This window comes from Juglans regia, chromosome 11 (assembly GCF_001411555.2).
Source record: "Juglans regia cultivar Chandler chromosome 11, Walnut 2.0, whole genome shotgun sequence".
NCBI lineage: Eukaryota > Viridiplantae > Streptophyta > Magnoliopsida > Fagales > Juglandaceae > Juglans > Juglans regia.
In genome coordinates, this window is record NC_049911.1 from 31706392 (window position 1) to 31730493 (window position 24102).

General features: G+C 34.8%; 2 protein-coding genes and 1 pseudogene across 3 annotated transcripts; 1 reads left to right on the forward strand and 2 right to left on the reverse strand.

Moving 5' to 3' along the window:
• Positions 1 to 3180: 3180 nt before the first annotated feature.
• LOC108984812 (nodulin-26-like) lies at positions 3181 to 3996 on the forward strand. Its single transcript, XM_018956871.2, has 3 exons — positions 3181 to 3324; positions 3438 to 3656; positions 3781 to 3996. Exons 1-3 carry the CDS (start codon positions 3181 to 3183, stop codon positions 3994 to 3996), a joined length of 579 nt encoding a protein of 192 aa, XP_018812416.2.
• A 7346-nt stretch (positions 3997 to 11342) lies between these two features.
• LOC108980385 lies at positions 11343 to 11843 on the reverse strand (annotated as a pseudogene).
• Positions 11844 to 17259: 5416 nt separating this feature from the next.
• Positions 17260 to 18853, reverse strand: LOC108980386 (transcription factor MYB93-like). Of its 2 annotated transcripts, none has more exons than XM_018951287.2 (3): positions 18687 to 18853; positions 18466 to 18595; positions 17260 to 18335 (listed from the first exon to the last, which is right to left on the reverse strand). In XM_018951287.2, exons 1-3 carry the CDS (start codon positions 18817 to 18819, stop codon positions 17579 to 17581), a joined length of 1020 nt encoding a protein of 339 aa, XP_018806832.2. In that variant the 5' UTR covers positions 18820 to 18853; the 3' UTR covers positions 17260 to 17578. The 2 variants fall into 2 exon arrangements, with proteins under 2 accessions (XP_018806832.2, XP_018806831.2); XM_018951286.2 differs by having other exon boundaries at positions 18466 to 18613.
• Between the last annotated feature and the right edge of the window lie 5249 nt (positions 18854 to 24102).

Consider the following 24102-nt stretch of genomic DNA (forward strand, 5'->3'; position numbering starts at 1 on the left):
TTAGATATATTTATGAAAATTTAAAAAAGATTGTGGGTCCCACGTGTAAAAATATATTAAGTTAAAAAAAATTATGGATCCCACATATAAAGAAGTTTTGAATTGAGATGAATTTAATAGTTTGAAAGTTGAATGTTTAGATATTAGACTCAACTTAAAATTAGATTAAACTGAATTGATATTAGTGCAATCCAACAACCAAACGAGACCTGAATCAATCGATAGCGTACATTGATTGGACATTTTATGTTTTTTTTAATATTTAAAAAAATAAAACAAAATATACAATCGGTGCACACCATCAACCCCGTATAAGAATCCTACAAGATTTAAAATTATTTATATAAATAAATTTTTTTAATAAGAAATTTTATTATTTTGTGATCATTTAGGTAAGTATCATGTGTCCGAATTTCGATATTATTTAATGGAAAATGTTAAATATACTTAAAAAAAAAATTATAAAAAAACTTACTTCCTCTACATGTAAGTTATTGATACGTTGAAAATAATTTTAAAAAAAATTAACAAAATGAGTTTTATAAATAAAATTAGAAATATATGTAGCACTTCTCTTATCTAACATGTGACCAATTACGGATCATATGCACAAACAACAAGAATCATCAATGTTCTAACTTGAGCCTAGAAGATATTCCGTAAAGTCTTTATTTTGTTGACCTGACCAGGTCATTCGATGAATGTTAACGTCTTCACATGATAAATATTACAATTTTCATCAATGTAGACGTTTTCCGCACCAAGAGTTTCATATATAATTAATTATATAATTATTTGAATGGGGAATTGTTAATTAAGTCGAATTTTCAATTCAAGCATCAAAATGTTGAAAATTGTATTTTTAAATTATGGGGATAGAGATTTTCTTCATACACATCCTACCAACAGATATTGGATTAATTATTATCTGTATTTTGTTTCTAATCTTATTATTATGACTAACCCTATTCAACCAATTTTTCCAACGCGTTGAAAGCCCGTGAATTGTGTAACAACTAATATCATCAATTTATTACAATCTCCATTATCAATGCCGTGACATTTTAATTAAGTACATTTACTCAATTAAAATCTTAATTTTCACAAAAATACTCATTTAAAAAATTAAAAATTACATCAAGACTAATTGTTCCATCGTCCTATTAATAAACATTTATATTATGTTAGAACGCTATGAGAATTCTCAAAATTATTAAATATTTTATAATTCTATTCTCAAATATTGCTTAAATAAAAAGTACTTTTCGATTTTAAATTTTTAAAATTTATATTTAATCATTATTGGGACACAAAACATTTTTACTATACAAATAAAAAATGAGAAATGTTGTTTCTTGCGCGCTCTCTTGGCATGAGTCACCAAGAGAATAATATGCTCTATCAAGCATATATTTAATAGGGCGGCTCTACAATCATCGTTGGGGTTTTTACTAATGTATTTCATCTATATTTTTTTTCATATACATTTTTTAATATTTTTAAATATTTAAAAAAAATTTACAATATCATTAAAAAATAATTCTTTAATTATTAAGTAAAAAAATTTTAAAAAAGAGGCTCAACGAAAGCCCAGCGGAAATACTAGCATTTTCCTACTTAATATTTCATTGGTCCAACAGGCATGGGCTGATGATCTTGAGGCTTTGAAAGAAAAAGCCGCTAAATTCCTTGCAGTCCATTTGAACGAGACAGATAAAAGAACAAAAAACTTAGACCAGCTATATCTCATAAAAACCGTTGTCGTAACCTTCTCGTTTGCCAAGTGTCATTACCTGCCCTCCCTCCCTCCCTCCCCCCTGCATCCCGACAGGCCGACAACCAGAAGGCTTTTCATCTCATGATGGGATGAAACTATGACGTTTTGCATCAAGAGAGTGTCAATAATATGCAAGTTTGGAGGATTGTGGTTTGTGAGAAGTAACGGGTGCTTCCCCTATTTTGGAAAAAAGAATGGGACAAAGAAAAACTATAGCATTTTTCTCCCACAAATTTTCATCAAAACTTCATTCGGTAGCCTAACCAGCAGAAAATTTGAATTTGTATTCTAAACTCTAAACTATTAACCTTCAAATGTTAATCAAGATATAAATTAAAAATATAGATAATTTGGAGTAAAAATAAAAGTTTTTGTAAAACATTAGGGTGCCATGTAAAAAATGATAGTTGATTATAGGTAGAAAATGAAACTTGAAAAACATAATAAGGTGAGATTTTGATAGTGAGTTGAGATGATATGGAATGAGTTGAGATCAACTTAACATTAAGTCCCACGTTGCTTAAGAATGGCTATTGTATTATCTTAACCTCCTATATAAAGGTTGGTCTAGGAGGTTAAGACAATCCAAAATACAATTTTAATAAATTTATATTTTTTTGAATAAAATTTATAATTATATTATATTATTATAATTTAGGTCAACAAAAATTATAGATCCAGTAAATCATTGGAATGAGGGGGGGAGGGGGGAGTTGAAAACCCTCCCCCCACATGGTGTGGGGCAGGGAAGGGTAGCACCCCTACTTTCTGGGTTCTTTGTTTTTTTTTTTTGAAAAAAAAAATTATATTCAAGTGATAAATTGAGCTCACTACTGAAGTCAACAACAGACTGTACTAAGTGGTTTTAGTGGCTAATCTCCCAAGCCAGCCGTCTAAGAATGTACTAGTCGTTTTATATCTGTGAATAGAATCAATGATGGATTAAAAAACAAAAACAACCAAATTCTTGTCTTTCAATAACATACATTTTGCTTGACAACAAATGGGATTGAAGATTAAGCTTGAGACCCACCCCACCTTTGATACCATCAAATGATTCCCAAATACTCATACTTATGACATCCAAATCTGTACAATTACATCTTCAACTAGTCCAGCTTCCAATATATTATTCTAGGTGGTCATATTATATATAAAATTCATGACAATTTTTTTAAACAAAAATACAATTCTTCACCTTGAATTTTGTCATCACGCCAACTGACGTGTCACATTTTAAGTGACTTTTAAGTCTGAAAATTCAATAATGAAATCAGTGATGAAAAGTAACACTGTTTTTTTTTTTTTAAAATATTAAAAGTTCAAAATATACCCCTATAAGAATAGTTGGAAGAGGTAGGCCACTTTTCCATTGTGGTCTTGTTTACCGAGTGTAACCATCCATGTCTGATTCACTTTCGATTATAGTTGAGCCCTCCCCAAAAGTTGGGCTGTCGGTTTGGCACTCTCCTATGGAAGAAGCAAAAGGTAGTCGCTTGCGAGAATCTGCCATTAGGGCTGACACATCTCTATCCGTGTTCCAAAAGGTAGCCATTAGAAGGGTAGCCACTAGATATAATTGATTTTATATCAAGGCGCAAAATAACAATCTGGTATTAACCAAGATTTTCTCTTGTCAATCTCGTACTTGCTTGACCAGATCGTTGCAGAGATCTTGGGTTCGTTCATTCTCATATTTGCAGGCTGCGAGGCTGCTCTTGTCGACAAAATACAAACGCTCACGACTGTGGGTATAGCAGCTGTGTGGGGTTTAACTCTAATGGCCCTTATATATGCACTTGCACACGTCTCTGGTGCTCATTTTAATCCTGCAGTTACCATTGCCTTTGCTGCTGCCTCTAAATTTTCATGGAAACATGTGAGACACCTTTCGACAATCCTTTACACGTAACATTTTTCCATGTTTGATGTGTATCTATTTTTTTTTTCCTGGACCATTGGATGTCAACTAAAAACTTGTCTGCTACTCTAATATAATGTAGGGTCCAATGTATGTCTTGTCTCAAGTGTTGGGTGCAGCACTTGCAAGTCTAACCCTCAGAGTATTGTTTCATGGCCAAGACAATACTCGTGCAGCAACGACTCAGTACTCGAATTCAACTACAGACCTGGAAGCCATCGCATGGGAATTCATAATTTCATTTATTCTAATGTTCAACATCTGTGGCGTTGCTTCTGATCACAGAGCAGTACGATGATATTCTCTGCATCAATTGCTTTACCTGCTCATATTTCACCATGTTGAGTCGTGTTGTACACCATGTTGAGTCATATTTCACCATGATCTGGTTATATTCAGATCATATACATGAATCATATCTATATATGCAGGGTTGTGAAGTTGAGATCTAGTTAAAGCAGCAAACTTCTATCATAGATGATCGGGAAATCATTGATTGTTTGACACCTTTTCCAAAAGAAAAAATAGTCATTGATCTGAGGACGATGTGTGTGTGCAGAAGCTACCCAATTCGGATGCCAATTCATGGAATCCTAGAGCCATTATAAAAGAGTCTCTAACTAATGTAAGTCTAAAACTAATTTTTAAAAAAATTATTACAGTTATAAAAAATTTATAAAAAAAAATTATTACAGTTATAAATTTTTTTTATAAAAATAAATTTATAAACTGATATAATTTTGATATAATATGTTAAATTTATTTTCAAATAAAATTAATTTTATAACTTAACATACCATATCATGAAATCATATCAATTTATAAATTTATTTTTATAGAATTTATTTATTTCTAACATATTTTCTAATTTTTGAAGTTTTAAGTTGTAGACAACAAAAAAAATAAAAAATAAAAAAATAGAGAAGGTAAAGAAGAAAGAGAGAATTAAAGTAAGAGGTCAAAAAAGGATGGAGGATATATACTCATAGAGAAAAATTTAGAACTGGTCCGTCTATCCTATACTAAAAAATAGCCCACCAACAAGCGATCGTCACGTAGGCGATCCATTGAAAAACGAATGTAACCGCATTGTAGGAGATAGCCCGATGTAGACCCTCATTTGAGTCATCTTCTTCGCAAACCCCTGTCCTGCTCTCATTCTTTTTTTTTTTTTTTTTTTTTTTTTTTTTTTTTTTTTTTTTTTTTTAAAAAAAAAAAAGCAAGTCTTCATTAACCGAAAAGGGAAACATACATAATAGTCTTAAGAAAACAGGAAATTATAAAATACAAACTATTTAGGAGGATCTTTCCCACTGTGAAATTGTAACAATGATGGAGGAATTTTGATTAGGGGGATATTTCCAAAGGCTTGCACTTCTGCTGCCCATTGCGCTAGATTATGCGCACATCGATTTTGGGATCGATGAATTTTTCTGGCCTTCCAATCTTTGAATGACTCGAGTTTGTGCCTGATGTCATTGATAAGAGGGCTCATGATCCAATCTTGTGTTTCTGATGCATTGGAGATTGCTTGAATAGTGACTTTGGAATCTCCTTCTAAGATTATTTTTTCCAACTGCAACTTTTCTGCTTCCTTAACAGCCATTAAAGCTGCTGATGCTTTTCCAACATTTGAACTAACCTTGCTTATTTTATCAGTTAATGCAAAGAGCAGCTCACCATTTTCTGCCCAACAGAGTGCAGCAAGAATAGAACCTTCATTTCTTGTGGCGACATCAAAATTGATGAGATGATAATCTGCTGCTTGTCTTTCTTCATTTTCCTCAGTCTGTTGTTTTCTTTCTGACCATGCTCTTAAATGTTGTTGAGAGATTTTAAGAACAGTATCCATGTATTCTGAAACTGAAGGAAAGACCTTTTCATGTTCTAACTTATTCCTTGTGAACCAAAGTTGATCCATTGCTACAGAGGCAAAAATCTGGAATTCATGTTCCTCATCTGCGGGAATTTTTAGGCTGGACACTGGATTAATAATTGTACTAATCCAGTTAGAAATTGGATGATTTGCAAACATGGATGAGTCAATTGGCCATTTAGAATGTCTCCACATTATTCTAGAGAAAGAGCAATTAAGAAACAGATGGGAAATGTTCTCAGGTTCAGTTTTACAGAGAGGGCAACAAATTTGATCTTCATCAAGTGGAATGACATTGTTAATCTTGACTTTTGTGGGGAGGATGTCATGACTGATTTTCCAAAGGAAAAGTTTTAATCGATCTTGAATCTGCATTTTCCAGAGAGATTTCCAATTGATGGACTGAGAGCTGTTAGAAAGGAGATTAGTCTGATTAACCAAGGCTGCATACGCAGATTTAACTGAGAATTTTCCAGAGGCATGATGGATCCAGATGATCTTGTCAGGGATATGATGGAAATTGTGATTGGCTAAGGGAATTTTTTGGATTTCTCTGCTAGTATTTTCAGAAAAGAGAGTATTTAGGAGAAGGATGTTCCAACGCCTTGGCTCTTCTAAGATGAGTTCCGATACAGTCAGAGAATGATTTTCAAGAGTGTTGTGAGGGTGAATTTGAGGACTCTTGCTTGGAAGGGAGGGGATCCAAGGATCAGCCCACACTCTGATGGAGGTTCCATTGTTGATTTGGTAACAAGAGCTAGATTTTAGGAAGTCTCTTTGAAGAAGAAGACTTCGCCAAAATCTTGAGTCTGTTGATTTGGGGGCTATCTCAAAAAAAGAGTTTGATTTCAGATATTTCTTAGAAAGAACTTCTTTCCAAAGACTGGAGGTTCCATTTATGAAAATCCAGGCAAGCTTAGAAATAAGGGCAGAATTGAACATGAAAGATTGTTTTAATCCCAGTCCGCCCATGGATTTTGGTATACAAATGGAATTCCAGGATTTAGGGATGAATTTCCTTTTTTGGTTTTCTTCAAAACCCCACCAGAACCTCCTTAGTTGAGAATCAATTTTGCTGGCCATATTTTTAGATAAAAGGCAAGTGGCCATAACATATGAAGGAAGAGAACTTGCCACTGATCTAATGAGAACAGTTTTAGACGCCTGAGAAAGAGTTTTTGTCTTCCAACCTTGGAGTTTAGTATTGATTTTTTCAATAAGGTCATTGAGGAACTGTTTTTTTTTTTCAGCACCATTTACAAGGGGTAACCCCAAGTATTTGGTGTTTGGAGGTGAAATTCTAAAATCAAAGTGGCTTTTAACATCAGTGATGAAGTCGGGACCACTATTAGCACTGAAGTGAAGAGAGGATTTCCTATGATTGATGTTTTGACCAGACCAAGAATTATAAGTGGAAATACAATCTGCAAAGGCTTGAACAGTTTGGGAGTTTGATGTTCCAAAAAGAAAAAGATCATCGGCGAAAAGCAGATGGGATATTAAGGGTCCATCTCTAGACATTTTTATACCTTTAAGGCAGCCACTATTTTCTTTAAGGATAATAAGTCTCGAAAGAACTTCAGTGCCAAGAATGAATAAGAAGGGAGAAAGTGGGTCTCCCTGTCTTAGGCCTCTAGAAGGTTGAAAAAAACCTTGTGGAATTCCGTTAATGATGATAGAATAAGAGACAGTAGAGATGCATTCTTTAATCCAATGAATCCACTTTTGATGAAATCCAAGATGATGAAGAATATCCAAAAGGAATGACCATTCCATTGAGTCAAAAGCTTTTGCCATGTCAATTTTGATAGCCACAGAGCGAGTTCTGGTTCTCCTTTTTTTCATAAGATGGAAAATTTCTTGAGCCAAAATTGTATTTTCTTGAATGAGTCGATTTGGCAGGAAAGCAGATTGAAAAGGAGAGATAATACTAGGCAAAATAGATTTAAACCTATTGGCTAAAAGTTTTGCTATAATTTTATAGCAAACATTAGATAAGCTAATAGGTCTAAATTGATTGATATCATTTGGATTTTCAACCTTGGGGATCAGAACTAAATTTGTGTGATTGAGTTCCTTTAAGAGATTGCCTTGAATGAAGAAATTTTTTACAGTGGCCAGGACATCAGATTTGATAATTTCCCAGAATTTTTTATAGAAGAGTCCTGTAAATCCATCGGGACCTGGGGCTTTTGAGGAGGGAAGAGCTTTTACAACAAGGAAAATTTCTTCATCAGTAGGGATGTGGCAAAGATATTCATTTTCAACATCAGTAATTTTCCTTTGAAAAAGATGATCCATGTTGACTAACGGAGAAGGATTGGAAGTGGTGAAAAGTTTTTGGAAATGGTCTTGAATGGTTGTTGAGATGATAGACGGGTCAGTGGTCCATTGATTTCTTCCCGTCTTCAAACAGTCAATAGTATTCCTTCTACGTCTAATCACAGTAGATGCATGGAAAAATTTGGTATTTAAATCCGTAGTGGTAAGCCAAGTCACTCTGGATTTTTGTCGCCAAAGAATTTCTTCCCTAATGAGGAGCTCATGAAGATTTGTTTGAAGATCCGTTTCCAAAGACAAGGGGGAATGAGGAAGATCTTGACCTTGTAAAGAGGAAAGAATACCAGAAATATTTTTTATTTGAGTTTGAATGTGACCAAAATTTTTGAAATTCCAATCCCGAAGGGCTTTTTTGGTATTCTTTAGCTTCTTTGATAAAATAAAGGAAGGAGTGCCAATATAACATTGAGACCAGGCTTTTTTTATAGTACTGAAAATAGAAGGGTCTCTAAGCCAAAATTCCTCAAATTTGAAGGATTTGTTGGATTTGTGATTGTTTGAAGTGTCCAACAAAATTGGAGCATGATCAGAGGAATCACGAGTGAGAGTTGTGATGTATGCATTGGGAAACAACTCAATCCACTCTAAATTGGCAATCCCTCTATCAAGACGTTCTTTGATGAGATTGAAACCAGCCCTCTTGTTTGACCAGGTATATTTAGGACCATTAAACCCAATATCCACAAACCCAAATCTATGCATGAAAAGAGGAAGGCCTTTTAAAGTGGAAGATTGAGCAAAGCTTTTACCACCAAATTTTTCAGATTGAGAAAGAATAGAATTGAAGTCACCAATTGCAAGAGAAGGCCCTAAAAAGGAATCAGTGGTTTGACTGAGCGTATCCCAAAACCATTGTTTTTGATTAAAAGCGGCAGGACAATAAACAAGATTTAAAAGCCAAGGCACATGAGCAGGATCCGAGTAGACCAAAACAGATATCATATTAGTACAGATATTCACAAGTTCTATATCGATACCAGGGCGATACAGAAGCAAAAGGCCTCCCCATTTCCTTGTCGGTGGGGAGTGAACAAAAAACGAGAATCCAAGCATATTAACAATACGAGTATTTTCACATGGGGATAATAAAGTTTCAGAAAGGAAAACAACATCAGGATTATAGGTCCTGATTTTTGCCCTAAGAGATCTAATTGCAGTGGATCGAGCAATACCCCTGCAATTCCAAGCAAGCAGTCTCATGGAAATTTCGGTGGCAGTGAAGACCCTGCCACACCAGTCGTTGGATTAATAGGAAAAAGGTTCATGGTTTGAGTCTGAACTGTATTACCCGAGACTGTCAAATCTTGCTTCTGAGATGGTGCATAATGTGTTGATGAAGAAATCTTTTTGTTCCTACGCTGTCTGCGGTCCACTTTTGTTTTTCTGAGTGGAGAGCTCTTCAGAGGGATGTGAGGTGCTGTTCTGAATTCTGGAACTGTGTCTTGAGTTCCTTCATGATCTTTAATGGCCGGCTCACGATCAGCAATTGTGATGGTAGAAGATAAGAGAATTTTTTTGTTTGGGAATTGTGTGTTTTGTTTCACTGGGTTGATGAGTTTCCTCTTTCTTGTTGATTCACTGGAAGAAGCTGGAGGCGAAAGTGGCATGGTGAAAGCTGAGTTCAATATATTCTGCTCTAGGGTTTGGGTAAGGTCGGGTTGGGATGAAGGAAATTGGGTGAGGAACGTTGAAGGGCTGGGATTAAGTTGGAAAGTATTAAAGGCTATGCCTCGGCCTGTTGGACTAACCAGAATCTTCGGAAGCTCTGAAATGATTGGGCTTTGGGTTGCTTTAAGTTGGGCTAAGACTTGATTGAGAATAGAAGGGTTAGACTCGGGTTTTGGCTGGGATGAGTTTGGCGGGTCGAGATAAATTGATGATGGATTCGGATTGGACGAGATTGGGATCCGCGGACAGGCGATATCGGTTAGTATACAGGATTGAGATAAGGGAATGCTGATGTCACCTGAGCATTGAGAGGAAACCGAATAATTGCCTGCCATAAGTGGAGCTGACAAGAATGACGGCTGAAGACTTTGAAGGGCGCCACGTGTTGCTGAAAAGTCTTCCACTGGTTCCTTTCTGGCTGAACAATAAATATGATGAACATGATTGTGAACAGTGTCGTCTTCTTTGTTGATCGAGAATTCTGAGGAGCTGCTGGAAAAAAGATTCTTGATACAGAATTCCTTTTTTTCTCCACTTTCAGTGTTGATAATAACTGCTTTGCCTTTTCCCAAATGATTAACGGGTGGAATATTTTTTGTAGGGGCTAAGCTGTCTTGTACCTCTTTAGAAAATGCTGGTTCAGGCACCGGTTTCTCGAGCAAGAAATTAGGCTGGAGTTGATTATAGAGAGAAACTTCCGGTTTTACAAGGCTGACAGGGATACGACGAGTATCAACAGATTCCGCACGCATCCAATTACCATAACATGGATCATCAGAAGAACTAGTGTAAATAGGACAGGATTGCTGAAGATGACCCAGCCGACCACATCCATAACAAAATTCCGAAAGCCTTTCATATTTGAAACAAATTTTTGCTGGCTTCTTATTAATTCTGGGTAAATTAAAGCCTTCATACAGAGGTTTCTCAGTATTTATCTCCACTCTAATTCGCATGAAAGGTTTGACACTGTTTTCCGGAAGATAAGCATAGTCAATCTCAATCAGATTTCCCAAGACTTTACCTATTTGGATCGCATTCTCAATTGTCATCATTTCTAGAGGAAGACCACAAATATGAATCCAAAAGGCTGAATAAGATAGGTCAATTTCTTGAATACTAAGTCCTGGAGGCCACTCTTTTAGGACCAAATGATAACCTTTAAAATTCCATGGTCGCTGATGAAATATCCTATTTTTCTCCATGCTTGAAGAGAAGGTGAAAAGAAAAGTATTTAAACCCAGATCTTCAATATTCAGGCCAGGTGCAAAACTCCAAACTGCTCGGATTGTGGTATAAAAGATGTGCTTATTAAGAACTTTTGTGGATACCAGCTTACCTATAAGCGCATGGTTTGAAATCTGAGCAGCTTTTTCCGTTGCTGGGACCAGGATGATGTCTTCCCAAGTCAGTGCTTTAGTTTGTTCTATAAGCTGATCGATACCTTGATTCTCCTTTGACATTTTGGGAAGATGGTTGGTGAGAATGATTAAAGTGGTTGAAAAGATTGACTAAAAGGAAAAATGGTAGATGGAACGGGACAGACGGTTAGATAAGAAGCGGGACCTAGGGGAAAAGGTATAGATTGGCTGACGGTTAGGTTAGAGGAAGGTCATGAAGATGGAAACAACAAGAGGAGAGAAAACTCATCTTTCCAGAGAGCGGTTCTATTTTTTCCGTGTCCTGAACTTGAAAGCTGTCCTGCTCTCATTCAAAAACTCGAAAAGTGAATTTTCTAGAAAAAGACCTAATCTTGCAACTCAAAAAGGGTTTCAAAACTTTATTGGAGTTCGGCCATCATCATCATTGCCTGAAAAATAATAGCTTTGTGTTTCGGTGTCTTGGAGCTTAAGAACAAGAACGTAAGAAGCATTTAGCCAATTGAAGTCTTCAAACTGTTGAGGTTCAACAGTCACTCCTTGAAAATCGTTCACGAAAAACCAAGCCTTCATTGCAGCATAATTTATTTCATCTGTAACAAAATGGAACACAACCATATCTAAATCTTTGGAATTTAAAGCAATTGAATTAACCACGACTGAAGTTGCAAGTATGTTGTCGGAGAAGATGCAGAAATGATAGAGATTGTTATCCTTAAGTTTCATGTCTAATTGCTTCCTTTCAACAAGCTTCCTCTGTAAGTTTAAGTTTTTGAACCATTCGATTGTTAAGCAGACACCAAGGCAATATAAAATTTTTGGAACTTCTTCTGCAGCTATTTGGCCATATTTTGAACTCTTTTTACTCACATAACTCAACATTTAAATTCCATAGTATTCTAGCATTTTACTAGAAATCGAACAGAGTAAACTCCAAAGTCCAAACTGATGGTGGGCAAATGGTGGGCAACGGAGATGCTGGGCACAAATGAGATGGTTCTTGCACAGAGATGGTCGTCGGTGGGCCACGAAGATGCTGGGTGCGATGGAGATGGTGGTGCCGAAACTTTTGGCTAACGGCACTGGGGTGTTCAACAGATCTGAATTTCTGAAATTTGTGAGGGGCTTTTGAGTCTTCGACTAGATCGAGGTTACGTTTGGATGTTGAAATGAGTTGAGTTGAGTTGAGATAATAAAATATTGTTAGAATATTATTTATTATTATTATTATTATTTTGAGATTTGAAAAAGTTGAATTATTTATTATATTTTATATTGAGATTTGAAAAAATTGTAATGATAAATTGAGATGAGTTGAGAGGAGTTTTAATTCTAAACGTACCCTGAGTTTCTGAAGAAGAGATCTAATTTTGGTAGGGGCGTTCGAGAATGTGATGATTCTCATGTGAATTGTGTGAAACCGCGGACGTGACGGATTACAATTGGTGGCTGGTAATCCCTTAGAAACAGTCAGACCGCTCCAAAGCGGTTCTGATACTTATAATTGTGGATTTCAAGTTCAAAAAATGTAGGTACATGTACATTGGCTTTTAAAAAAAGTTTAGGGTTCCGAAATCAACGTACCAACAGATATACTGATATAGTAGCAAGATTCGTCCTTTTTATGACTAAGTACCGACTCAAGAAACTCGTTGGCATTTTTAACGCAGAAAGAGAACATGGTTAATTAGAATAAGTCCTAAGAGTTTGAAGCAAGAAAAATTCTAATTATTATTTTTATATTAAAATTTTTATATGAGGTTATTTTTATATATTTTTTATGCACTCTATTAATATGATTGATTATATCACTTTTTTCTAATATAAAATACTTGTTTTGGCTAATCATATCAGTAGAGTGTGCAAGGAATACGTAAAAGTGATTGTATATAACAGAACTCTTTTTATATTATACACTACATTTTTTATTTTTTTATTTTTTTCTTATCAAATATTTAGTTTGTGGATGATGAGTAAAATAATTTATTTAATCTAGAATAAAATAAAAAATAAATATGGTGTGTGATATAAGGATGATGAATAAAATGACCCTTGAAACAAAGGATGAGAATTTCAAGTGTAACGCTCAAAATTATTGCTAGTGTATTTGTAATTTTTTTTAATGTATAAAAATATTAAATTTGTGTGTGTTTTCTTATAATATTTAAAAAAACACAAAATAAAAGTCAAAAACACTTGAGGGGATTTATTAGCAGCTGTAGCACCAAAAATAAATGTAGGCACATGCAAGTGATCATGTGGGTGTGGTCCGTCTGCTTCTGTTTGTAAGTAGGCAAAGCATAATGCAGTTGCTACTGCATTAATAATTTGCCATGGGACTCGAGGTCCCCTCTTGTTATCAACCACCAAACAACACTTTCAATTTGTGTTCAGCCAAGCAACCATCCCCCTGGCCTTAAACCGCTCATTAAAAAAACAAGAGAAAAATATTCATCATCTCCATAAACCACTTCCCAAGCCCCCATATGCAATTTTTTTTTTTTTTAGAAAAAACGAATTGCATTCATTAATAATGAACATTACAAACTGGATTTGAAACATACATTATAAGCCAACTATAACATTACTAGCTTTCCAGTACACACCCGTGATCGATATGGTCTAGTCCAATGTTGCAAACCTCTACAGATCTAAAATTTGAGAGACAACACAACTCTGTCCAAGATAGAGTCAATCAAACCCCATATTCTGTCTAAGACGGAATAGAGTAAACCAAACCCCACACGTTATTCAAGATGGAGTTGATGACACACTCTACGGACGAACGTCCAAGAGACTGTGTTTTTTTATTTTTATTTTTCTAAAAAATAAAATACATTACAAAAATAATAAAAAAAAAACATGAGAAATAACAGATTATATCTTTGAAAGATATAGATCTGCATTTTCAACCTTGGAGGAAAAAAACAAACAAACAGTGATTGTGATGGTGTGTGAGAGCCACGTGCCACCTTGGGGATATGGCAGACAGTTAGGTCTGGAGTAGCTGATGGTCTTGGACCCATAAAGGCTGCGCATGACGATAGAATGACACCCTGAGTGATGGCGCATGGAGTACACATGCTCTCTTTGGGCTGTGCATGTGGCTCACGCACCGCTCTATTCGGTGAAACTGTTCGCCCGTCTGAAAGATCGGTGCCTTGGGAAGCCTGTGGTGGTTGCCGGACGCTGGAGAGCAGCAAATCGGCCTTCCTCCATACTTAGCCCTAAAAAAACACTCAAAATGAAAAAAAAAAAGGAGAAAACTAGAGATGAAAGGAATGAGAGATAAGGGAGGGAAGAGGGAGGCTTTGCTGCACTGAAGGAGAGACGAGAGGATTTTTAGAGATAAGGAGGAGTCTCTCTCTCTAAGAAAAACTAGGGCCAGCTATTGGACAGTTTCTATTAGAACTGAGCCCCCATATGCTTTTTACATGTACATTACAATAAAAGGGATGAAAAAAATATTATGACTTTATTCTGTTAGTGGAAATTAGGATGGTTTTTTACTCTCGTGTGTTTTCAGGATGGAGATTGGATGAAAAAGCTCCAGTTTCGTTAATAAAATCAAGGTTGAACATTGTTGAGATCTCAATTAAGGATTAAAGTTGCAGGTATTGAAAAGTAAGGCTCCGTTTGGATGCGAGTATGTTATGATCATGAAAGTTAAAAGTTTAACTAAATTAATATCCAACAGTCTTAAAATTTTTAGATTAATGATTAGATTTTTAGCAATTGGTATCAAAACAGAGACAACATCACGAGTTTAAATTATGGAGGGGTCTCTGTATGAGCATAGTGTAAAATCATTTAATACTGATATATGAGTGAAGCTGCCAAAAGGAAAAAAAAAACTATTGCCAGGTTAGTGTCAATATAGAGGGCCGCTGTGAACATTGGATTCAAGAGTGTGGTGAAATGTTATGATCCCGATGATTAAAGGTTTAACTAAATTAATATCCAATAATCGTAGAGCTTTTGAATTAATGGTTGGATCTTTAATAGAGTATATCATATCAACTATGAATAATAGTGAAATAATAATGAATAATTTGTGAATAGTTTGTGAATAATAGTTAACTCTTAGAAAATAATAATGAAATAGTCTAAGAATAATTATATTCCCAAGCATAACCTAAGAATTTTGTGTCAAATGGGGATTTTTAAATTTTTTGTGCAGCCAGTTTTCCCGAGGAGAAGCTAATGAAGTACCCAATACGCCATTATAATTAATTAAACGATCACTGGCAAAGTTTTCCCAACATGTGGGTTAGGAAATGTTCGAGGTTTTCAATTCTGGGGCCGCGCCATCTTTGTTAAGAGAAATGTTATCTTTCTTTTTAATTTAGTTTATTCTATCTCTAACCACACCTATAAATAAGCACAACGTTCCTAGATTTTTCTTGTTCGTGTTATCGTATTATTAGCCCATTTATATTATATATATATATATATAAGCGCTACAGGCACAAACGGATTTTATAAAAACAAACTCACAAATTAATGAGTAACGTGACTTTATGTTATGCGTTAAACTTACTTTATAGTAAAAATAATTTTATAATCTGACGTACCATATGATCAAATCACGACAATTTATAAGTTTGTTTTTATGAAATCCCTTTATATAATGTCGTGATATGGATCCATTGAATTGCATTAACCCATGTTCCTAAAGCTAAAAAAACTAAAAAAAAATTAAAAAGAAAAGAAAATGACAATCCACGATTCTCATTATAGAATACATATCTTTATACACATTAATTAAAATATAAATTTGTTAAAATCATTGGTTCATAACTGTCTCTGTCATATTTAATCATATATTAATATACAATGGCAAGTTTGATTCTTATATGATCACTCAAATCAAAACATCCCTTTCTTGATCATGCTCCACTCGGAGCCATCTTTTCCATGTTGTTGCCACCAACTCTATAATATTCTACGCGCGATCGCCTGAAGGAGTGGCCAATTCATACATCAGCATGTGTTATACATACATACAGTATTACTCGTATAATAAATTATACATGAAAATCTTATATATTGACATGATTGCCATGACATGATGGTAAACTTTTGGTAGCATCCAATAAATGGGATAGGCATAGGATTAGGTGGTGAATATATATTTTCCTGATCTGTTTTAAATAGGGATATATTTATATATATATATATATATATATTTATGGAATTAGGAGAGAGACTTAGCTAGAAACCTAACCATATCCTGTTTTTCTATGCTGCTTTGACAACAATGACCACTTGACCTAAATCATTCAATTTATATATAATTACCCTTAACGCAGCTAACAGCTCACAAAAGATACAAGTAACTCGTCGAGTCCATTAATGATGAGATATCGACGTGCGTGAGAAATTAACTTCATTATGAAGACTTTATTAAACAAGGGCTGAGTTAATTGAGTCAATTTCTTGGAAGAAAAGAATGAATTACTCTAACTGCTCACAATGGAAATCAGATCAGCCTTGTTGTAATTTACATGAATTTTTTTCAATCCTAAGAAATGATTCAAATTATCATCCTCACCTATTCGATCGATAGTGAGAATCAATACAAGATTTATATGAAAATAAATTATTTTTTTAATAATAAATTTTATATTTTTTAAAAGGATTATACGATATTTACGTAATCCACTATTCTTTTGATTGATCTACCCCTCTCTCTCTCTAAGGAGTACTAGAAGCTAGGATGATCAGGACACGTGGTACAAAATTAATGAATGCTCGTTGGAAACACGTACACCATGTTCCAAGCTGTTGCCAATTGACCTGATTTGTTTGTCTGATTCCCATGATTTGTAACTTACGGTATAGGTCATATGCGATTAATACTTCCATCAACTTCTAGAATTGTAGCTTGTAATTACTGACAAAGTTCACTATAAATGGAAGTTCAACGAGATAATTAATCATTGTGCATCGATCGTAAAATTAGGTTTCATGTAAAGCTATGCTACTGAAGGGGATGGGCTTCCAATATCCCCAGCCTACTGCATCGCTCGCCGAATGAAAGATCGAGAGAAATATGGAGCAAGTTCTTGGTTACATGATTACCAACGATTACAACGTAAATTAATAATACAGGAAAAACAAAATTCATTTATTTATTTAGTTCTCTGCTCATATATATATATATATATAATGATAATCATCCAACATTTTCCATATTTATTCATCAACCTGATCACATTTTCTTTAATTTATCGGACCATTTCCAAAACTCCTTCTCATAGACCAATTAAATTACAAATCACTGAGCAAACGAATAGCGATACAATCACAAATAGGGCGGGGGTGCGGAGGTTGACATGGAGTAGAGTTAGATCGTATCGTATGAAACAAACAAAACTCAAAAGTGAAGCTAATACAATCAGAAATATACAAAAACTATATATAGGGATGATCACAGGTAAATATCATGTGTCGTATACATACATAGATCGATGCACTCGTGTAATGAGCTAGGTTGCTGTGCCTATATATATACATGCAATAAGCGTCTATTTATTGCGAGAATAGACAATACGTACGTAATCACAACAATACATGCTGATGCAACTCCAAACCTCCCAAACTGAAGTAATTAACTAAGCAATCTCATGCATAGTAGGATCTTCAAAATATAGTTCAGACCAATATGAAGAAACTCCTCCTCCATAGCTAGAGGTACTACTACTGGCATCTCCAGGATTGCTTATTGACGTCTCATCTGTCATAGTTGAAAGAACAGAAGAGGGAAATTGGAAAACCAATGAAGAGTGATCATCAGGTGGGTTATCTCCTTGGCTGATCATTGCAAAGTCAGAACCTTGGCCCATCTCATTACTATTGAAAGATGTTTGAAAACTGAAAGGGGCTTGTGGGTCTGACAGGTGAGCTAATAAGCTTGGGTGGTGGAGTGGTTGAGGGGTAACATAATTTCCAAGTGAAAATGAGGCTGGGTTCTCATTTTGTGATGAATTGAGAAGTGGATTTTCTTTGATAGTGGGAACTGAATAAAACAAATTGACAGCCTCCATATCTGTGATGCCATTTTGGCCATACAAGTTGGTGGTCATCGAAGTGGCCGATTGGAGAAGATGCTGTAAGCATTGGATCTTCACCAACTGGACAGCTTCTGCTTGTATTCTCAGAGCATGTTCATCCAAGGAGTGATGCTCCATCAGGTCTCTGAGGTTAGCAAGAGCTAAAAGATGGGGGAGGCTAGAAAACAGGTCAGTTCTTGGTTGGTGGGTCATTGGATCAAAACCCATCTGAATCAGCTTCTTCTTCAAATGAGTGTTCCAGAAATTCTTGATTTCATTGTCAGTCCGGCCAGGTAGGTGCGTCGCAATAGCCGACCATCTTGTAAAGCATCAATATATGCAGATAAATATAAGCTTGTGATAACATAATAGGCTAGGCAGAGTTAATATTGTTGATACTTATATATCTATTAGTTTCATAGAACGTCCAGGAGTTGAGAGAGAATTACTTGTTCCCAAGGATGGAATGGAGATGTAGAATAGTCTGCTCCTCATCTTGAGAAAATTTCCCTCTCTTGATATCCGGCCTCAAGTAATTCGTCCATCTTAACCTACAGCTCTTGCCGCATCTGTTTAGACCTGCGAAGAGAAAAAAAGCTGGCAGATATATATGAACAAAGCCCCTGGGGAGAGAGAGAGAGAGTCGGGTCTCTAATTAAAAATATTAAACCTGCGAGCTTGGGAAGCGCCCTCCAACTTCCATGGCCATGTTGGTGGATGTACTGGACAAGCTGTTCATCTTCTTCAGGAGTCCAGGGTCCTTTCTTGAGGCCATTCTCATCACAACAAGGAGACCTCCCCATTCTAGTACTCCCCTTTGTCTAGATTTGCTTTCGTTTTGCTGCTTCCCTCAGTTGCAACATAAACTAGGGCTTGCTATATATTTAAAAGAAATTCTGGTGGTTGATCATGATCTTATTTAAATTAATAATCTCTGATCTCCTTTTCATTTGGTTGATCAAGATTGAGACACTCTCCCACCTGCTTACATAACACGAGAAGCCGGCCCCTCTTGCATGAAATGACAAGTATATCCTTTCACGTATTTCCATGAATTTCTTCAGCCGACACGAACCGGTTCCTAGGCTGAGGTCCGAGGAGAAAGCAGGTCTGCTGGCGGGCTAGCTGTTCTTTGACATTGGAAACGTATAGAACCTTGTAAGTTGTAAGTTTTAATTGATCATGATAAACGAACATTTCTTCCAAACTGATCGATTGCCATAGGAGAACAGGAAATTCCAGCTCAAATTCAAAAAATCAAAGTAAGTCATGTCCAATTTATTCGAAGTTTATGCCATGAATACATTTTCATGATATAATTAGTTCCGGACAGCACTTTTGGTAAAATATTAAAAGAAAGGAGAAGACAACAGCTTGTTACAGTGTTTCATTTTTAATTCATGCATTAAATTATGCTCAAATGCTGGAACTTTCAAATCGGATTGCGTGTACACGTGGCTCGTCCCTACTTGACAGAGGAACCCATTCCATGCACGCAATAAGCAGCTATTTCGTCATTGTTTGCATGGCTTCAAACGACTTACGTCTTACATTTTGGATTTACGAGGCCCAAGGGATCGAATTTACTTAATATACTTGTTTATTAATTATGTCTCGAATAGTGTTTTTAACATATACGTGACACAACCTGCACAATACATGCACGAGGCGCTAATTACATGATGATATAATCATATACATAAATACACATATTTTTGTTATTAAAAATCATATATTAATTTTTAAAAACATGACATTTTAAGATGAAAGTACTACTGATCAAGAATTATAAATCTGATCATTTTTAGTCTATCAGGCAATTCGGGTGTGATATCTCATTTTGACTAATAAATAATAACAGTATGTGATGTATGAGATATTTCATTAATGCTTGGAAATGAAATTTTTTACTATTTATAATAATTTAAATAGATTTTAATTATATTATTGACTACTTCTTTTTAATATATGTACAAATGTAATCTGGGCCTTCTTTGTAACTTTAACATCGGGGGCTTAACATGTACATCTCCCTCTTATGTATTGTACGAGCGGAAATAAACTATAATATATATTGATCTTCAGTACATTTCGTTTACCATGTAAGGGTGCAATTAATGCAGAATATTTTTTGACGTATATATTAGAAATGTTTGGTTTATAAATTTTCTTTATAAATATAAATTTATAAATTGACTAGATTTAATGTATATATTAGATTGTTAAACTCTTTAATATAAAGTAAATTTAAGTCATGTAAGTTTATAAGATTATTTTTATAAAATATTGATTTTATGGACGTAGCATTTATATATACATAGTTAATAAATTGCTAAGTATTTAATTCAACTTTGACTGGTGAATATTTTCTTACGAATATTTGCCCTGATTGGCTCTATCAACTTCCACATCCCATTACAGGGGCTACTACTTTCCTTCTCATAATTGAGAGTAACCATATAACCGATGCGCAACTTCATGAAACAAGGTTGCGATGAAAGTTAAAACCACGTTTAGATGATCATAATTTGAAGCGATCGAAGCCAAACCCGCACTAGATGTTTGTCAACGCTAGATGCTGGAATGCATGAGCTTAAACATCTTGCCTTAAACGCCAAATCAAAGCAGGTGGATATGAAAAAATATGTAAAAAAATGAAAAGAAAGAAAAGGAAAGAAATGACGCTAGCAGGGATATTTTTTCTTTAAGACTGAAGAGGATGTGATGTTCCATTAATTCGACGGAGAGGGTAGGGCAGTTAGGGGAATTAGTTGGTGGAGCAGACGCCCTAAGCGACAGTACCATTTGTAATCTACAAGCTAGCTGACATTCAGTACACGCTTGAGATCAATACTTCAATGGCATTTTTTGGTGGCTTGTCTTCATTCTCCTTTGCTCGTATATAAAAATTACTTTCCCCATGCAAGCATGCATGTCATGGGTGCCCTTTTAATTTGATAGTAAATGAACTAAAGTAAAGGGTTATCTGGTCTTGTAGCACAAGCCAGTGTATATAAATTAAGCATGTCAGAGCGTGGGCGTATATAATTACCAACCGCAACCAGTCAAGGTTTTAAAATTATACGTACGTACGTAGAACCTATCTAAATTTTCGAACATCAAATCTTTCCTATCAATTCTCTTTAAACGAGTCTGTTCATTTCTTATTTGTAACATACAATGGCAGGGGCAGCCATGATCTGCTGGATTCTGCATGGGTAAGTGAAGTTATTTGAAAATGGTGGTTAATTACCGTACTACCAAACTAGCTTAAGTTTCAAACCTAATTTCTTATTTAATTGTTCTAGTGTCAGCGTCAAATGACAACGTCAGAAAGAGGACTGAGGACTTGTACTGAGGAGCTAGGGCTATTTTCTAAAGCGTTTCTCTCTCTCTCTCTCTCTCTCTCTCTCTCTCTCTCTCTCTCTCTCTCTCTCTCTCTCTCTCTCAGAGTCATGAGCATATGCTGGAAAACCCTCATTTTCCCACATACCTCCTTGAATTTATTAGTAAACGGTTACTACTCAAACGCAAAGACACTCGGAGATTTAATTTTGTCCTTAATTCAGCCAAGCTGGTTCGATTCCTTGTCGGGTGGACCATACATGATTTGAATTAAAGAGTCTATGATGTCAGATAAATTGTAGTGTTTAGATATATATATATGGTCTGAAATAATAATCATTGTTAATTTTGGTGTCAGCTAAACAACTGATTTGCTTGCTTCAATAGGTTTCCAACCGACACATCTAAGACCCAGACTTTATGGCCATCTACTTGTTCGCCTACTCGCGCCACGTTAATGTCTCTTTTATCTTTCATGATACAGATATACTAATTTCTCACATAAAAAACCTTAGTGAGTACTACGTAGTACTGTATGTATCGATCGAAGTAAAGTTTTCTGACTGTTGAATTCAAACGAACCACCTAGGTTTTTTTGCATGGGTTATTATTCTTTCATCGTTAAATTTTAGGTGAGAGTATAACTCGTGTACATAATTTTATCTCCCAAATCTGAAACTCATGAGAATGGCCATAGATCATATCATATGTCAGAAATTGTAAGAGGATATATACATATATATATATATATATAATATGCATGTATGTATGTATTCATCATGCATGCATGGGTACTGCATATATTTAATATATGGTAGAGAATATATTCTTTGCGAGATCGATCGATCGATCAGTAACTTGTGTAAGTGCCTCATGCATGGGTAACCTAATCAGGACTTTGCAAGACTAAAGAAATCACTAAATAATATAACTGTAGACTTTTAGTTACTTATGATGGCTCATTAATCGGTTTAATATATACTAGGGTACACCTCACTCTATTGATCAACCATGCCCATGATGCCCGTTGGTTTATTTATTTCAGAGAGGTTGGAGCTAACTAGACCAATTAAGCTAATTAATTAATTATGATCTGATGATCATAAAAATGCTCTATATAATATGCATACATGCATGCATGATGCATTCTAATTTTATGTCTATATATGGAACGATATTATTACGCATGCATGCATGCATGTATATATATATATATATATATATATTATATATGTGCCTGTTATGATGCAGATTTTCACGTGGTCTGCTACATGTGCATCATGTGTGTGTGTCAAGTCTCGAATGAAATAATATCGTCTGATTGGGTAATTAAAATTCTAGACTCGTTATTATTTCATCACTTGTTCCTATCATTGAAGTTTCTTCTTTGACCTAAACGAAGATGATCAGGAAGAAAATTGATGACAAAAAAGACTTAAATGGCGAAGAAACATGAAAAAAATAAAGAAACCAAAAACTTTGGAACACTCAGCTACTAGCTATATGTATTATGTACGAGAGGAATTATGAATTTAAATAGATTAATGCCCAACAATTAATTGTAAGATTTATATTTCATATATACATGATATTGCGAATGTGTATGTTATATGCATCATATATATATATATATGTATATATACGTTATTAATTAATATTGTCATGGAAGATTAGATATGGAAAAAGAAATTATATATATCTAGCTTATACGTACTAGATAGCTAGGCCATGATCAGCCTGTCTTATATATATATATAGATAGCTAAACGGAGATCAATGGTAATTACTTTTAATATCTAGCTACAGACAATATTAGACATATTATTGGCATATTAATATTTAAATCATCATGGAAGTCTTTGTTCAATCGATCGAGATAGCGCCAGGACTCCACGCGCGGCCGATTCTTCATGAATACTAGCTACCTACTGATTATATTTTATATATATATATATATATATATATATCCAAATTATCACGCGCGGTCAAAATAATTGTGCGATACTTACGTATTTTATAACTGTATATAATATTTAAAAAAACAAAAATTGTAAAACATATCGTAATAGATATTTCAATTAAGTTTATTATATCTAATTCTAAAAAATTTGTATTAATTTTGATTGGGGATGTGCTAATTATTAGAATAACCAAATTGAAATACGATTATTAATATTGCTTGATCAGCATTAATTAGAAATATGAGTGCATGAGTCCGATTCACGTGTTGTACGTGGTAGTGGCGCGCGTACGTTTTGTTTCACAATTAAAATGGATTGACCTCTGTTAATTGGTCGAAGCCACGAATTAGCTAGCTAGCTAGCTAATATATCTAATACATCATACCAAGCTAGCTAGGAATTAGAACACAACAAAATTTCCATCAATTAACTAGCAGTACTACCCAATAGCCACGAGCCTTTCCAACCACTGCAACAACCATATATATATATATATATATATATATATATGTACATATTCCATGCAGTAATTTAATCAACAAGCAAAACCAAATTAAACGTACAATTAAGCCAGCCTCACCGATGGACACAAAGTACTACTTAACCTATGGTACTAATTAACTTGACTTCACAATTAAACGTTTGCACACACAGATCGATCCATCATGCATGCAGGACACCATATTATATATATATATATATATATATATAATACAAACAAAAGGTTGCAGTAGAAGTGTTCATAATTAGTAATTAAATAGCATACATCCTATAGATCAT

Coding starts and splice junctions, on each gene's coding strand:
- LOC108984812 (XM_018956871.2), top strand. CDS start 3,181: ATGTCTGATTCACTTTCGATTATAGTTGAGCCCTCCCCAAAAGTTGGG. Junction 3,325..3,437: donor CTCTATCCGTGTTCCAAAAG/GTAGCCATTAGA, acceptor TTGCTTGACCAG/ATCGTTGCAGAGATCTTGGG. Junction 3,657..3,780: donor CTAAATTTTCATGGAAACAT/GTGAGACACCTT, acceptor AATATAATGTAG/GGTCCAATGTATGTCTTGTC.
- LOC108980386 (XM_018951286.2), bottom strand. CDS start 18,819: ATGGGGAGGTCTCCTTGTTGTGATGAGAATGGCCTCAAGAAAGGACCC. Junction 18,614..18,686: donor GGCGCTTCCCAAGCTCGCAG/GTTTAATATTTT, acceptor TATATCTGCCAG/CTTTTTTTCTCTTCGCAGGT. Junction 18,336..18,465: donor CATTCCATCCTTGGGAACAA/GTAATTCTCTCT, acceptor ATGCTTTACAAG/ATGGTCGGCTATTGCGACGC.